General features: G+C 48.7%; 1 protein-coding gene across 1 annotated transcript in view; it reads right to left on the reverse strand.

The window, feature by feature from the left end:
- The window catches only part of DHRS12 (dehydrogenase/reductase 12), a 44,583-nt gene extending 30,679 nt beyond the window's left edge, over positions 1-13,904 (reverse strand). The window contains 2 exon segments of the mRNA XM_035003808.1: positions 2,172-2,266; positions 13,788-13,904. Coding sequence (XP_034859699.1) covers positions 2,172-2,266; positions 13,788-13,904 — 212 coding nt within the window.
- Between the last annotated feature and the right edge of the window lie 761 nt (positions 13,905-14,665).

Raw genomic sequence — 14,665 nt, forward strand, 5'->3', positions numbered from 1 at the left:
GGGTCAATCTGTTGTTAACAATAAGGTTTGGGGGGGGCCCTGGGTGGTTCAGTTGGTTAAGCGTCTGCTTTTGGCTCAGGTCATGATCCCAGGGTCTTGGGATCAAGTCCCCCATCGGGCTCCCTGCTCAGCGGGGAGTCTGCTTCTCTCTCTCCCTCTGCTGCTCCCCCTGCTTGTGCTCTCTCGCTTGCACGCGTGCGTGTTCTCTCTCAAATAAATAAGTAAACTCTTAAAAAACAATAAGATTTGGCTTTTTTGTATCCCCCATCCACTTTCTGGGGAAGTATTTTATCTTCACAAACTCTTGATATCAGTCCCTGTTTTTCAGTGCAGAGAGGAAATGAATGACTTGCCTAAGATCACAAAATGGTAGGTCATAAAGCCAAAGGAGGGTTTCCATTCTTTTAACACCCAGCCTGGGGCACCTTGTACTACACCAGTGATGCTTAAAGGATGAGCGCCACACAAGCAGCTTTAGTGTCACCTGGGAACCTGCTAGAAACGTGGTCTTGGTCTACCGAGGGCATGGTCACACGCCCTCCAGATGATTTTGACTCAAACTGAGCAACCACTGTACTTAGTGCTTCCTGAACCCCTGAAGATAGGAATCACCAAGGGGCGAGCTCCTAGGCATGTTTCCCCCAATTTACCCAATATGGAATTTGCCTAGGCCCCACCTACTTCTGTGAGGGACTTAGGAATCAGGTTTTGTTGTCTTTTTAATTTGTTCCAGGTAATTCTTAGGTTCAGGCAAGTTTAGGGAACAGTGACTTGGTACTGTTGCATAGATCAATATAGGGGAGCTTTATAAAAGTCATGGTGTGCCAAGAAAAAACAGCATAAACCCAAACTACAGTGACTCTCACACTGGAATCAAAATAAGGAATTATCTTTCCCTCCATTTCACTAAATGTACAACAACAGGGAGACCCACCTGGATTGCACCCCTCCCACTCCGTGAACGAGTCTGGGGAGAGACTTTTAGAAGCCTGCTCTCCCAGGGCAGGAAGCTGACTCAAGCTCTTGGGGCTGCTCTCTGTGTAACATGGAAACACCCAGCAAATAGCGGCCACCGCCAGAGTGCACCCCTTTGAAAGAAAGAGGCTGCCACTGTATTTGCCTAAATCTGGGGGTTGGGGGGCAGGGTTGACGGTTACACTTCCCACCATTATCTGCAGTCCTGCCTCCTGAGAAAAACAAGCACTTTTTCCAAAAGTATGTGGGGTGAAGAGAAGGGAGCAGCCGCCGCTTGCCTCCCCTTGGAATGATGGAAATGTGCGGGGCTGCCTTAGGAACTGATAAAAACCCTCGTGCAGGGAGGAGAGAGAGTCTCTCAGATGACCAGGCCGCAAGAGAATCACCTGGAGGATTTCTACAAAATGTCAGCGTAGGCCCCGGTGCGGACCAACTGAATCAGAATCTCTAGGGGCAGGGCCCGAAACTGGTATTTTAAATTCTTGCCCCGTTATTCAGACAGGATTGCGAACCACTGCATAAGCCTAATTAATTCTAAGATAAAAACCATCTCTCCATCCCCGGGAACTGGCCGCCCCTTAAAATCACAATGAGGTGGAGAACCGGCTAGGGCACAGCGAGGGTTACCACCAGGCCAGTGAAATCATCAAGCACCGTTCATCAAGCTCACACGGTGCACAGTGGACACCCGCCCCGAAACCCGCGTTCGGAATGTTCCAGCAGGCGCCAGAGGTCACAGTCCACAAGCTGCGTTTTATCGGTGAGAAAAAAACACACCCAGGAAAGTTCTAAGCCAGCGTCCTCGGCAGCAGTTTAGAGCTCGCCCGGCCTGACGCCGACAGCAGCCCAGCGCAGTCACCCGAGCACGCCCTGCAGGGCGCCAAGGTAACGCCCAGGGGCTCCGGGGCCCGCGGGCCGCCTGTCGTCAGTGGGTCCCGGCCCAGGCGCGGCAAAGCCCCGCCCCTCGGGCGCCAGCCGGGTCCCCGAGCGTCCGGGAGCTGCACCCTGCCCGCCCTGTATGTGTGCCCGCGGGCTGCTAGCCTGCGGGTGCCACTGTCGCTTCGTCGGTCCAGCGAGATCGCGAAGTCCCGGGCGCGTCCCCGCCAACCCTGCTCGCCCGCGCCGAGGCGGGCCACGTGACGGCCAGCGGCCCCGCCCACCCGGCGCTGCACCCTCGGCCGCCCGCGCCGTCTTACTTGGTGTATTCGCGCAGCCCCTCGGCGAGCCTCGCGGCGCTGCGGTGGAGGGACGCGGTGGGGCCCGCCCTCTCGCTGCCCCCGCTGCCCCCGCCCTCGGGAGCCGGCAGCGGTTACGTCATTCCAGTTATGTAAGAGCCGCGGTCTCCGGGGCTCTTCTCTACGCGGAATGCGGCAGGGTCTCCCGTAAGGCTTGGCCCAGCGCCCACTCCTGCCCCAGGCTCAGAGCGCAGGGAGCGGGGGGGCGGGGCCTGCTGCGGGCCGCACTCAGGGCCACCTAGTCACCTCGGGGTTGAAAGCGGGCGTCAGTATGTGTTTAGGGGATACCTGTCTGCTGGGTATGGCTGGGATGCAAAGATGGCACCGCAACTCACCTCGTAGAAAGTGCTTACCCAGAAAATCGTGCGGAATTAAAAAGATTAGGCTCAATGATATTAAAAAGATTTCTCCATCTGATGAGCTTCATCATAAGGGGTGTTGTGATAACTAGCATTTCCCAGGTTCCTAATGAGCTTATTGCAGGTAATGTCCCGAGTAACTCAGCAGCGATACAGCTCCCCTCTCCAGCAGGTGCAATGAGTCAGATTGGTAATGTGAACACAGTGACATCTGGCAAGAGGCAGGGCTGGGTCGCCCACCGGAGAGGTAAGTCTGTCTTCTAAATCTGAACGTCTGCCCCTAGTTCGGCGACTTCATGCGGTGCCAAGGAGGGCCCCTTTATCTCCTCCAAATCTCCATCGGCCCCCCACCCCCACCCCCCAAACTCCAGAAAACATACAGTGTAAGCAAAGCATGGTTGCTGTGCAGATCTAGACCCCAGTGAAGTCATCTAGCCCTGTTGTGTATGCGCCATCAGGCATCCCTGTCCACATCTCACCTCCGTCCCTAATCGAGAGACGGGGCACTCAGTTAAATTCTGTACTGCTGTACCCAGCTCGCCCAGAGACGGAGCGACTCTTACCTAAGAGGTACAGAGACCTGCTGGTTTCATGGCCTCATTGCCTAGGATGTGAGATAGAGGATCACTACCTCCCACCCCCACCAAGTGGATGGGTTTTTACGTCAGAATCTCTTTTGAAATAAGTTTCCCCAGAACAGTGTGTTCCTCTGAACAGGACTGTGAGGTTCTACCGCATTGCTCTTATTCCTGACAGAGTGATGAAAGGAGGCCTTCTATAAAACCGCCCAGCCTGGTGTGACTTTCAATACCAGTCTGGTTTGGCTGGGGGAATATTTTAGATTCCCAGAGCTACACAACTGTGCTTTGTATACTCTTCTTTGTGTCAGTGATGGAAAAGGTGTCAGTCCGCTCTGCATCCCACTCACCACCTCAGGAAATAAGCTTTTGGCTCGCAGAGGGGTGAGAAATTGTTTCGGACCAGAGTCTATTGAGGGCATCAGCCGCACCTTGAAGTGAAAGGTTGGGTGGAAGGCCAGCTCTCAACCTGGCATGCGAACCTCCCCGGGCACGCTGCATAGCCAGTCTGTCTCAGTGTTCTTATTCATAGAATGGGAATGAATATGCTCACCTCATCACCTCATGAGGTTCTGGTGATGATTAAACACTTTTGTAAAGAGCTTAGCAAAATGCCTGGTTTCATCTGAAGTGATCAAAAAGTGTTCACTTCCCTCCTTAAATTTGTCCTTCTATTCCTTTCTCCCCTTACAGTATAGCCATGCCATGTACATTCAGTCGATCGTCCATGAGGGCATGAAGCATGTAATGTTTATCCTCAAATCAACAAGCATCCACAGGGTACCTAGTGTGTGCATTATACACACATCATGGGAGGTTGTAAGAAAAGACAACCCCCACCTCAGAAGGGCCTTCCACTCTCCCCTGGCTGACAAGGAACATATACACAAAAAGAAACAGAGGACAGGACAGGATTAATGGGAAAAGGCTCCAGTTTAAGTAGGAGTTAGCTCAGCTGGATTTTTGTCATATTTCTGATTTCCAGTGTGACCTGGGGTAATAATGATAAAATTTATTGAGGGCTTGATATGTGCCAAGCATTGGGATTATCTCACTTAAGCCTTACAGTGACCTAGTAAAGTGGCTCTTGATATTATCCCCATTTTACAGATGAGCAAATTGAGACTTAAAGGAGTAAGTCCCTTAGCTGAAGTCATAGTGTCCATGCTGGAGCCATACTGTATGCAGCAAGTCACTTAGCCTCTCTGGGCCTTAGTTTTCTTACCAAATGAAAGGGGGAAACAGATGACATGTGGGGTCCCTTCTAGCTCTGACTTTCTATATTTAATAAGAGAATTACATAAAAATTTTAAATAAGTTAAGCCCAAGGTGTTTTTAAGAGTGACACTGAGTGGGGGTAGCTGCTTCATTTCACATGGGTAGAAAGACTCTAAAATATTTCTTATGTGTCCCAGCTTTCAATTTGCTACCCAATAAACCAAACAAAGAAAGCCTCCTCCAAAGCTTCCTTCCAGTTGATTTAGAGTCCTAAAGCCAATTTAGACCAAACTTGAAGGAGAAGCAGAAGGTGTGGCCTAAGAAATCCATGGTTTCTCACACAACAGATATACATGATGGGAAGATTGCAGACACACACACACACACACACACACACACACACACACACCAGTGTTCGCATCGTCTTCCACCGAAGCTCAGTACCAATTTCTCCAGCCCAGTTGTCATGGCAACACCAGCTGCCAATGAGATCATGGAAGACAAGGTTATAATGGCAGTGGTGCCTTAATATTTTACCTGGCAAAACCACTTAGATAATAAGATGAATAAGCATAAATCATAAATCCATAGGAAGCCCAGGCACTGCTCTTTGTATGTCTTTAATGTGGACTTGGGGGTGGGGAAGAGAAATGAGGGCGAAGGGAAAGGAACAGAAAGGAAGGGAGGATGAGGCTGGGGGTGGGGAAGAAGATCTCTGATGCTGGTCCCTTTGACTCCTCAGCATGGATCATGCACAGGTCCTGACCCTGTTTGTGCATGGATTCAAGAACTGGTCTCTTCTGTAATGACAATAACGGGGTTAGGGGCTCCCAGCCTTAATTACAAAAGTCTGATTATAAGAAACCCAAGGCGACACTAAAGGAGGAGAGAAGCAGCCCAGGGGAGATGTACATGGCAGACAATGACGCTCCCATGCAGTGGCTCACACAACCACCCAGCAGGAAGCCAGACCCGATTTAGAAGTACCTTTCTGGTTGTGCCCCGAGTCCCTTGATGCCCACCAGCTTTTCCAGACTGGTTCACTCCAGGGCTGTCTGCTGTCCATCTGAACCAACTTCCTAAAGAACAAATCCATTTGATGTAAGGATTTCCTTCCTTTCACAGTGGGGATCTCTAGGAAGAGCTTTGGCACTGGGGAACCAGGGTGGGAGAGAGACTCGGTTTACACTGAATACCCTTTTGAGCCTTTGAATTTTGTACTATGTGCATGAATTAGCTATCCAAATAAAAAACATGCAAAGGTCCACTTTGTTTCCCTTGTCCTCCTTCCCAGAACTAGAGATGGTAGTGGTGAGATGGGCCAAGGGCAGGGCAGTCGTGAAGCCTGGGTCGATCAGTCTCCATGTACCCAAGCTGATGAAGGAGGTGATTTCCTGAAAATGGGGCTCGTGTTGGTCTGAAACTCTCATGGTGTCTGTTTCTAGAGCTCTACTTTCATGGCAAGCCGGTTCCATTCCCAATGCAAAGGCAGTGGGGGCTCAGGGGTGGGGGTCGAATGAGAGCCTGGAGGTTGTTGTAGCTGGCCCTCACCTACTTCCCTGTACCACCTAGGTCCCCCTGCCGCTCAGGAGAAGGGCCACCGGCGAGGCAGGGAGAGACAGGCAGACACAGAGGTGGCAGGGACTGGGATCGAGAGTCAGAAGACCCACATTCAGCTCTGACACCTCTTCAGAGGAGACACTTGACCTCCCTGAGCCTCAGTTTCCCCTCTACACAGCAGTGTTAACTGTCTAGTCCTCACAGCATAGTAGGGAGGCTGAAATAAAAACCTTTCCTCTTATTTAACAAATACTCATACTCTACTTGCTATGTGCCCAGCACTGTTCTAAGCTCACTTCAAACGAGCCTGCAGCATAGAGAATTTCAGTAGTGTGTCCAAGATCACGTGAGAATCTAGAAAGCAGCACAACCAGGATTCCACCCGGACAGCCTTCACGCCTTTTCTGTACGGATGGAACACCTCTCATAGTGGGTTCTCTTCAGGTTCTTCTTCTAGCCACTTCCATCTGGCTGGAAACTCCTCCCCTTTTTTTGGTGTGTTGACTGGTTCCTGTGTTCAAATGGGTGACTCATAGTCCCCTCGGTTCCCTCTACCAGCATTCCTCCCCTGCCCTCCATTTCACACCCCTCCAAGGACTCCCCGCCAAGCTAGAGGCACTCAGAGACTCAAGGGGGAGCATGCTGGGGGGGGGGGGGCACTAAGACCCATAGTAACAGAGTGAGATTGGGTTTTGAGCCTGTGAGCGTGCATCCCTTATCTACACCTGCAACGACCCTGCCCTTGTCTGCTATTCAGTCCTGGGCCATTTGATCATCCTGGGGAGGCTTGGAAGGACTGAGGAATACAGTTTCATTTATGTCTTATTTTTTATTGTGGCAAAATATACATACCATAAAATTCATCATCTTAATCATTTTTAAATGCACAGTTCAGTGGTTTTAAGTACATTCACATTATACCATCACCACCATCCATCTCCAGGACTTTGTCATCTTACAAAGCTGAAACTCGGTACCCCATTAAACACTAACTCTCCTCCCCACCCCCCAGCCCCTGGCAACCATCCCTCCACTTTCTGTCTCTGTGACTTTGACTATTCTAGGTACCTCATATTAGTAGAATCATACAGTATTTGTCCTTTTATGACTGATTACGTGCACTCAGCGTAATGTCTTCAAGCTTTATCCATGTTGTATTGTGTGTCAGAATTTTCTTCCTTTTTTTTTTTTAAGATTTTATTTATTTGAGAGAGAGAGAGAGTGAGCAAGAGAGCAGGGACAGGGGTGGGGAGGGAAGACAGAAGCAGACTCCCCACTGAGCAGGGAGCCTGATGTGGGGCTCGATCCAGGGACTCCAGGATCATGACCTGAGCCGAAGGCAGACGCTTAACTGACTGAGCTACCCAGGCGCCCCAGAATTTTCTTCCTTCTTAAGGTTGAATAATATTCCATAGTAAATACAGCACATTTTGCTTATCCACTTATCTATTGATGGACATTTGTCTTGCTTCCATCTCTTAGCTATTATGAATAATGCTGGTGGACGCTGGTGTACAAATATCTTTTCAAGATCCTGCTTTCAGTTCTTTTGGGTGTATAACCAGAAGTGGAATTGATGGATCCCATGGCAATTCTATTTTTAATTTTTTGAGGAAACTTCATAAGGTTTTCCGTAACAGCAGCACCATTTTACATTCCCACCAATGTTGCACGAGGGTTCCAATTTCTTCCCATCCTTACTGACACTTGTTATTTTCTGGTTTCTCTTGTTGTTATGGTTGTAGAATGGCCACTCAAATGGGTGTGAGATGGCATCTCTTTGTGTTGCATTATTATTTTTTGTTCTGTATCTTAAAATGCTTCTGATAATTTCTGTGCAATCTGCTGTGCCCCCGTCTTGTCTTCTTTGCTTAATATACCTTAATTATCCACATACCCTCACACACAGGCAATATTGAAATTACAGTTTACTCCTTAGGTATGAGGTTTTGTGGATGTGCATAATTTAGAACCGACTCCACTTCTTTTCTCTCACTGGCTTTAATCCATTGTTGAGGACCATTGAGTTTCCCTCAGGTGAGTCACATGGCCTTAATCCAAAAGGCTCGGCAACTAATTTCATCAAGTGTTTTGGTTGAGTTGGGCTCATTTTACCAGACACACAAGGTGGGAAATGACAACTGTTTTCCCCAACTGAGCTCTCAGTTGTTCATTTGGCAAAATAAAATGTCAGATTACTGGTCTTTCCATTTTGATTCATGGAAAAAACATGCCAGTAACAGAGAATGTGCCTATTTAAATGAATCTTATGAATATGGGGCGTTTTTGAAGGCAGATCTCTTTGCATCCATAATGGAAAGTTCATGATATAGCAAGCGGAAAAAAGCAGGTTGCAGAATAATGTGACTAATTTGATATAACTTATGGTTATATATACATAGACATGTTCCAAAAGGATACTAAAAAATGAGCGCTGGTCACCTTTCAGGGGACTGGGACTGGGAGTTGTGATAGGGTGTGAAATCTTTTACATTTTACTTTATACCCTCTGCCTCTACCTGAATGCTTATCCATAAGCATGTATCACTTTTATAATAATTACAAAAAGTTGTAAAACAGTCATTTTGGGAAAATAAAAGGGCTTTATACTATTGATTTATCTCCTGTCTCCAGCTGTGGAGGAATAGCCCTGTCCTAGGTCAGGTTCCCTGGAGACAGAGCCCCAGATGGAGCTTTGTGGAAAGTGATGGACTAATGGAGTAGTCTTGAGAGAGATTATAATGCAAGTGAGGGAAGAAGGACCGGGAAAAGGAAGAAGTTGGGGAAGGATGTGGCTTCTCATGAAGTCTGGCCTGATCCCCCAGAAAGCTTCAGATTCTCAGTGACACCACAGAGCTTAACCTGCCCTGAAGCAAGAGGGTTGAGCTTTTACTCCCTCTTCCCCAACTCATCCTAAGCTATGAGTAACTGTGGATGTTGGGGGGCGGGGAGGGGGTCACTCTGGTGCATGTCCTGGCAAGCTGGCTCCACTAACCAAGGATGGGTCTCCAGGAAAGGCTGCAGGTGTGAGCCATCAGCCACAACACCAGAGTAGTCTGGGGTGGGCCCACCAGGCTGGCACAGGGCGTCCCAGCGGGATCTGGGCTACACCCACGTCCCCCAGTTTACTGGCGGCTGAACGGACACTGGCTTCTTTATAAACAAACTTATAAACTGTAAATCGATTTGTGAAATGCCTTTTTTTTTTTTCTGGCTATGGAAAAGCACAGGCTACAGACATTTTAAAACAGAAATATTCAAATGAAGAAATAAAGAGTAAAAAAATTGGTTTGGAAGAATCCCATCAGACTGCAAGATTTTTGCAATGGTGGGGAAAATCATCAGAAGGCTGGAGGAGCTCGGAGCTACCGACCAGGGGCAGAGGTGTTCGGGAAGTGAGTGTTCTAACCTAGGTACTGATGGTGTGAGGGGCTTTTCTTTTTTTGACTTCAGGGACAATGTATATCTCATCGTTGACTGTATCTCCCTTCTGCTTTGGTGACTGAGAAAGTTCAAATCCAGATTTGAATCCAGGACTAAGTAACGCAGGGAATATAGGCAAATAAAGGTAGAGATTGATCTTGGAAGGTGTATTTGAAGGCCCCAGATTTCATGAGCTGCCTTGACATCTTTGAGCCTCAGTGAGGCTCAGAGGACTAACCACGAGTTCCCTGCTCTGAGCAGAGACGCCCCCCACCCAACAGGAAAGGCTCCCACCTGCTAGCTCCCTTATGCAACTGGCCGCACCCCAGACGTGGTTCAAACAAGCCCTTCACATCCGCCCACCGGAACCAGAGGTTACCCCAGCCTCTCATTACTACAGAGCATGGCCCCTGCGTGCCCTGGTTGGTCGCTCTGTTCCCGTGTGCAACCTCCATGGGGCCCTGCATCGCATGCCGTGTCCTCCTCCCCCGGTGTGAACACACGTGGCTAAGAAACTCCCATCATTCGCATCTGCCCAGGGTCAACTGTGGGGTGTTCAGCCATCTCCTACTATTTAGGGCGAGGGACCCCTCTCTCACCAATGGGGTGAACAGAAGGCAATCAGAACAGAGAGACATTTTGAGTCATGAGACTTTGGGGGCCTTATTAGAACCTGCCATACGTGCAAACCCTGAATGCCACGCCCACTCTGCAGAAAGTACGAGCTGCCTTCTCTTTGCCTTTGGAACTGTACTTCCACACAATGCAGTAAGAAAGTTTTACACTTTAGGGGCGCCTGGGTGGCTCAGCCATTAAGCGTCTGCCTTCGGCTCAGGTCATGGTCCCAGGGTCCTGGGATCGAGCCCCGCATTGGGCTTCCTGCTCCACGGGAGGCCTGCTTCTCCCTCTCCCACTCCCCCTGCTTGTGTTCCCTCTCTCGCTGTCTCTCTCTGTCAAATAAATAAATAAAATCTTTAAAAAAAAAAAAAAGAAAGAAAGTTTTACACTTTAAAAGCTAACGGATCTAGCAAAGAAAGTGTTCTAGAGAAAACAATAGAAGATGCATTTGAGAAACACCCACCTCCTATTTCAGCTCTGCGAGGAATAGCAAAAGGCTGTCGCTGACAAGAGCCAAGATAAGTCGGCTGCTATCGTACCAGCTGACCTGCAAAGTGAACTATTGCAATTCCATCTCTATAAAAGAGAGATTTACTTTCTTCTTAGCTCCATACCCATAGAGAAATTACCACTAGAATCAATAAGGATTTTTTATTAATTCAGTTTTTTAGAATCCACTATGAACTCATTAGCCCACCTACAGATGAGGAGTTTTATGGAGCCCAGTTTGCCTCGAACAGGTCCCTGATGGGTGTCGGCTTCTGTGTACAATCTGTCCCCATGGAAATCCCACTGGAAGGAAGAATAAGAGAAGCGTCCCCAGGCCAGGAGGATTCTGTCCCCCAGGGGATTCAGGGAAAGCACCGGGGAACAATTGTTTCAAGTTTATTTCACTGACAATGAAAGATGCCCACAAGGAAATGAAGCACAATTATACAAAAATGAAAGTTTTTTTTTTTTAAGATTTTATTTATTTATTTGACAGAGAGAGACACAGCGAGAGAGGGAACACAAGTAGGGGGAGTGGGAGAGGGAGAAGCAGGCTTCCCGCCGAGCAGGGAGCCCAATGCGGGGCTCGATCCCAGGACCCCGGGATCATGACCTGAGCCGAAGGCAGACGCTTAACAACTGAGCCACCCAGGCGCCCAAAAATGAAAGTTATTGACTGCTTTGCCTGTTCTCATGCTAAAACAGATGGAAATCACATGAAATACTAGAAGTGCCACCCACACGGCCCTCAGGGTCACTACCAAGATGGAACAGTTCTGGGTCAGCCTAGGACTCCTGTGTGGCCTGAGGGCACATGTGTGGCTCTCTGACCCACAGAATCATAATCTCTGCGGACCATGGTTCTGCATTTTAAACAAACCCTTGGGTAGTTCTGATGGTTCATTGAGGTTCGTGAACCATGGGTGTGGTTGACCCCAGTGAAATGGTTCCATTTTTACCGCTTTCAACTACCATTTCCATAGATTCAGGCAAAGAATAGGGACAATGTGGTTTTTACCGTGATGCCCAAGGTAGCAAATAAAATTAAATGACTTCAGTGTATAGCTCATATTTGCTGCAGTCTTTTCTCAGAACAATCAATTATCCCTTCTAGTCGTATGGATCTGGTCTTTGACTTCTCAAAACATCTGAAAAGTTCAGATGTTATCATGTTAATTTCCCCAGAATACCATTCCTGCAAAGGAGGAATGGCTGACTTTTTTGGGTCACTCTTGGCAGGGTGCTTTCATTCTGCAGGTATATGCAGTCCACTTAACATCAGTGTTAAGTCATAATCAGGGCTCTGGATTATGACTCTGAACGTCCCATGCTCATCTTCTATCAAAAAGCCTAGATGAAGGAAATGATCCTAACAGAATACATAAAGGACATGCAACTGATCACTTCCTAGACAATCTGAAGGTCCTCTCTGGGTTAAGCCAGACCTTCAGAGAACTGTAGTCGTGGACCATTTGCCTTGGCCCAGAACTTCTTTTCTGAAATGTGCCTTGTCATAACCACCTCACATCATTGAAGGAGGCTCTAATAAATTAAAATTCACAGACTGCAGGTGCATTTGTTTTTGTTTTTTTTTTTAAAGATTTTATTTATTTATTTGACAGAGAGAGAGGCAGCGAGAGAGGGAACACAAGCAAGGGGAGTGTGAGAGGGAGAAGCAGGCTTCCCGCGGAGCAGGGAGCCCAATGTGGGGCTCGATCCCAGGACCCTGGGATCATGACCTGAGCCAAAGGCAGACGCTTAACGACTGAGCCACCCAGGCGCCCCTGCAGGTGCATTTGTATAGCATACTGAAGATGTCACCCACTGAATTCCTCCATGTTCCCTCCATGAATGGATGCACAGCAATATGGGCTTGCAGACTTAACTCATGTTTCTCCAGAGGGGGCATATTTTTTTTCCTCCGTGGAAAATGTGCAGTTCATAGATGAAAATTTAGTCCAGGTTTTAGTAATTATTGAGGACCTATGACCACTATTCTCCTTTGCAAAGGGGGTGGGGTACATACGAGAATGATCACCCTACTTCATTTCTCCCTCTGGGGTGAGAATCTAGTGTGTCAGTGTAGGGGGAAAAAGAGGTTGAGAACTCCAGCTTTCTAACCATCTCAGTTTTTTCTATAGTTCTATTTTTGTACTATATATTTTTCTTTAATTTTATTGTCTCCAATACAGCATTAAAAAAACCCTCCAAATTTGTTGTGAAACAAAATATAAATAGAGAAAGGAATGAAGGCAGGAAATAAATCCTTCTGGCAAAGGGGATATTTTGCCACTTTCACAAGCGTATTTGGTAAGTCATCACGTATGCCAAGATAGAGATTTCTGCAACACTCCAGGGACAGTCATGCCTATCAGAGACCGGGCATCTCCAACATCTGAGACCTGGCTACTGGTGTACCCAAACACCAGCCAATATCTGTGGGCTGCTAACAGCCAGTTTTACGATTTTTTAAAGGATTTTTTTCATAAGCTCTTTCCACCTTTACCCAGGGCCCAGCAACACAGTCTTAGAAGCATGTGTGGGAGGAATGTGGGGGGCATGGGCTCAGGTCCTCAGTGTCGACAGATGAAGAGGAGTCAGCGATATGTTCCCTTGGGCATCCTCCTCTTGTCACAGTCTCTCCGTGGCCAGACTCCTCCTGTAAGTCACTCACTAGGGCACCGTAAAGTGTTTTAGCACCACTGTGGGGGTGAGGACAGTGCTGAGATGTGAGCGGGAGAACCTCCATTTGCTCGGTCCCCAGAACGCCAGGGTGATCCCCAGTAGGACTGTGGATTTGCCAATCGTGGCGTGGCTGGCGCCTCTCCCTTCCCATGCCCCAGATGGGCATGGCTCCTCAGTCCCAACACGCTTTCTTGCTGAGTCTCAGTAGAGCCTCAGAGTCATTCCCAACACAATGTGCTTCCGTGACGGGGGCTAGCAGGAGAGAACAAAGCTGTCTGCCATCCTCGGCAGGTGCCCGAGCCGGTGGTGTGGTCCCCGTGCACCGAGGGAGCATGCCTCTGCAGGGGGCTGCCAGGCCATTCTCCTCCATAAATAACAGAGCCTGGCTTTGCCCTAACTGAATAGGCTTGGCTCATTTTTTTAGATGGGAGCCTGGACACTCTTTTCAGGTCCTGCTCAGGAGTTAGTGTCAGAGACGTTAAGTGACGTGCTGGTTGATGTGTGGCCTGGACTGAGCTTACACATGGGTTTTGTTGGCTTTCAGCTGTGTTCATCTGTGTCCAAACAGTAGCTAAGTGACTGGGAGTGACTGATGAGTCGTCACCTAGGGAAAGCAGGTGGAAGGGGCTGCCCATGGAACACCTTGCCTGCTCCAGTCTCTGAGCTCCCAGCATGGAGAGAGTGACATGCGGCACAATGAGAATGACTTCGGGCATCACAGAGGAGGGCAGGAACTTCAAGTGGTACTCCCTCTGATCTTCCATGGCTCAGGTGAAAATGAAAACCTGAGCAGTCCCCGAGGGGCAGGGGCAAAATAAGGGCTTTCCACCCTTTGCCCAGCAGAGGGCGCACCCAGCACCTTCTTCCCTACCTGGGAGGAATGGGGACCAAAAGTGACAGCAGATGACAGATGCCCAAATTCAATGTGAACTCTCCACAGGACTCACAGGTCCTTTTCTCTGGAAGCATGGAGAGGAATGAGCCTTTCGATGAGCCATTTGAGATGAGTGAGCCAACCTTGACGGCCAGTGAGGAGTTGAGTATAAAGCATTCCCCCTCAAAAGCAAGCAAGTAGTTTAGCACCATGTAAACAGAGGCTGTGCATATAGCTGAGACAGAAGCACAGTTGTGAAGGTGCCCCTCTCCCCTGCCCCCCGGGGCGGGCACTGGCTCTAGAAGCATGACAGAGTCTTCATCTAAAACTCTAAAGCAGAGTGCCTGGGTGGCTCAGTCTGTTAAGCATCTGCCTTCGGCTCAGGTCATGATTCCGGGGTCCTGGGATCGAGTCCCGCATTGGGCTCCCTGCTCAGCGGGGAGTCTGCTCCTCCCTCTACCCCTCCCCCCACTCATGCTCTCTCGAAAATAAATAAATGAATAAATCTTTAAAAAAATAAATAAAACTCTAAAGCCCCAACGCTCCTCTCCGACACACCAACATGGCACCACAGTCCCCAGGAACTTCACTCATAACAACGGCAGCAAGAGGGGATGTCAGTGTTTGCTTTTTGGTGTCATCCTGAACTTC

This window comes from Mirounga leonina, unplaced genomic scaffold (assembly GCF_011800145.1).
Source record: "Mirounga leonina isolate KUSES-001 unplaced genomic scaffold, KU_Mleo_1.0 Mir_127, whole genome shotgun sequence".
Classification (NCBI taxonomy): Eukaryota; Metazoa; Chordata; class Mammalia; order Carnivora; family Phocidae; genus Mirounga; species Mirounga leonina.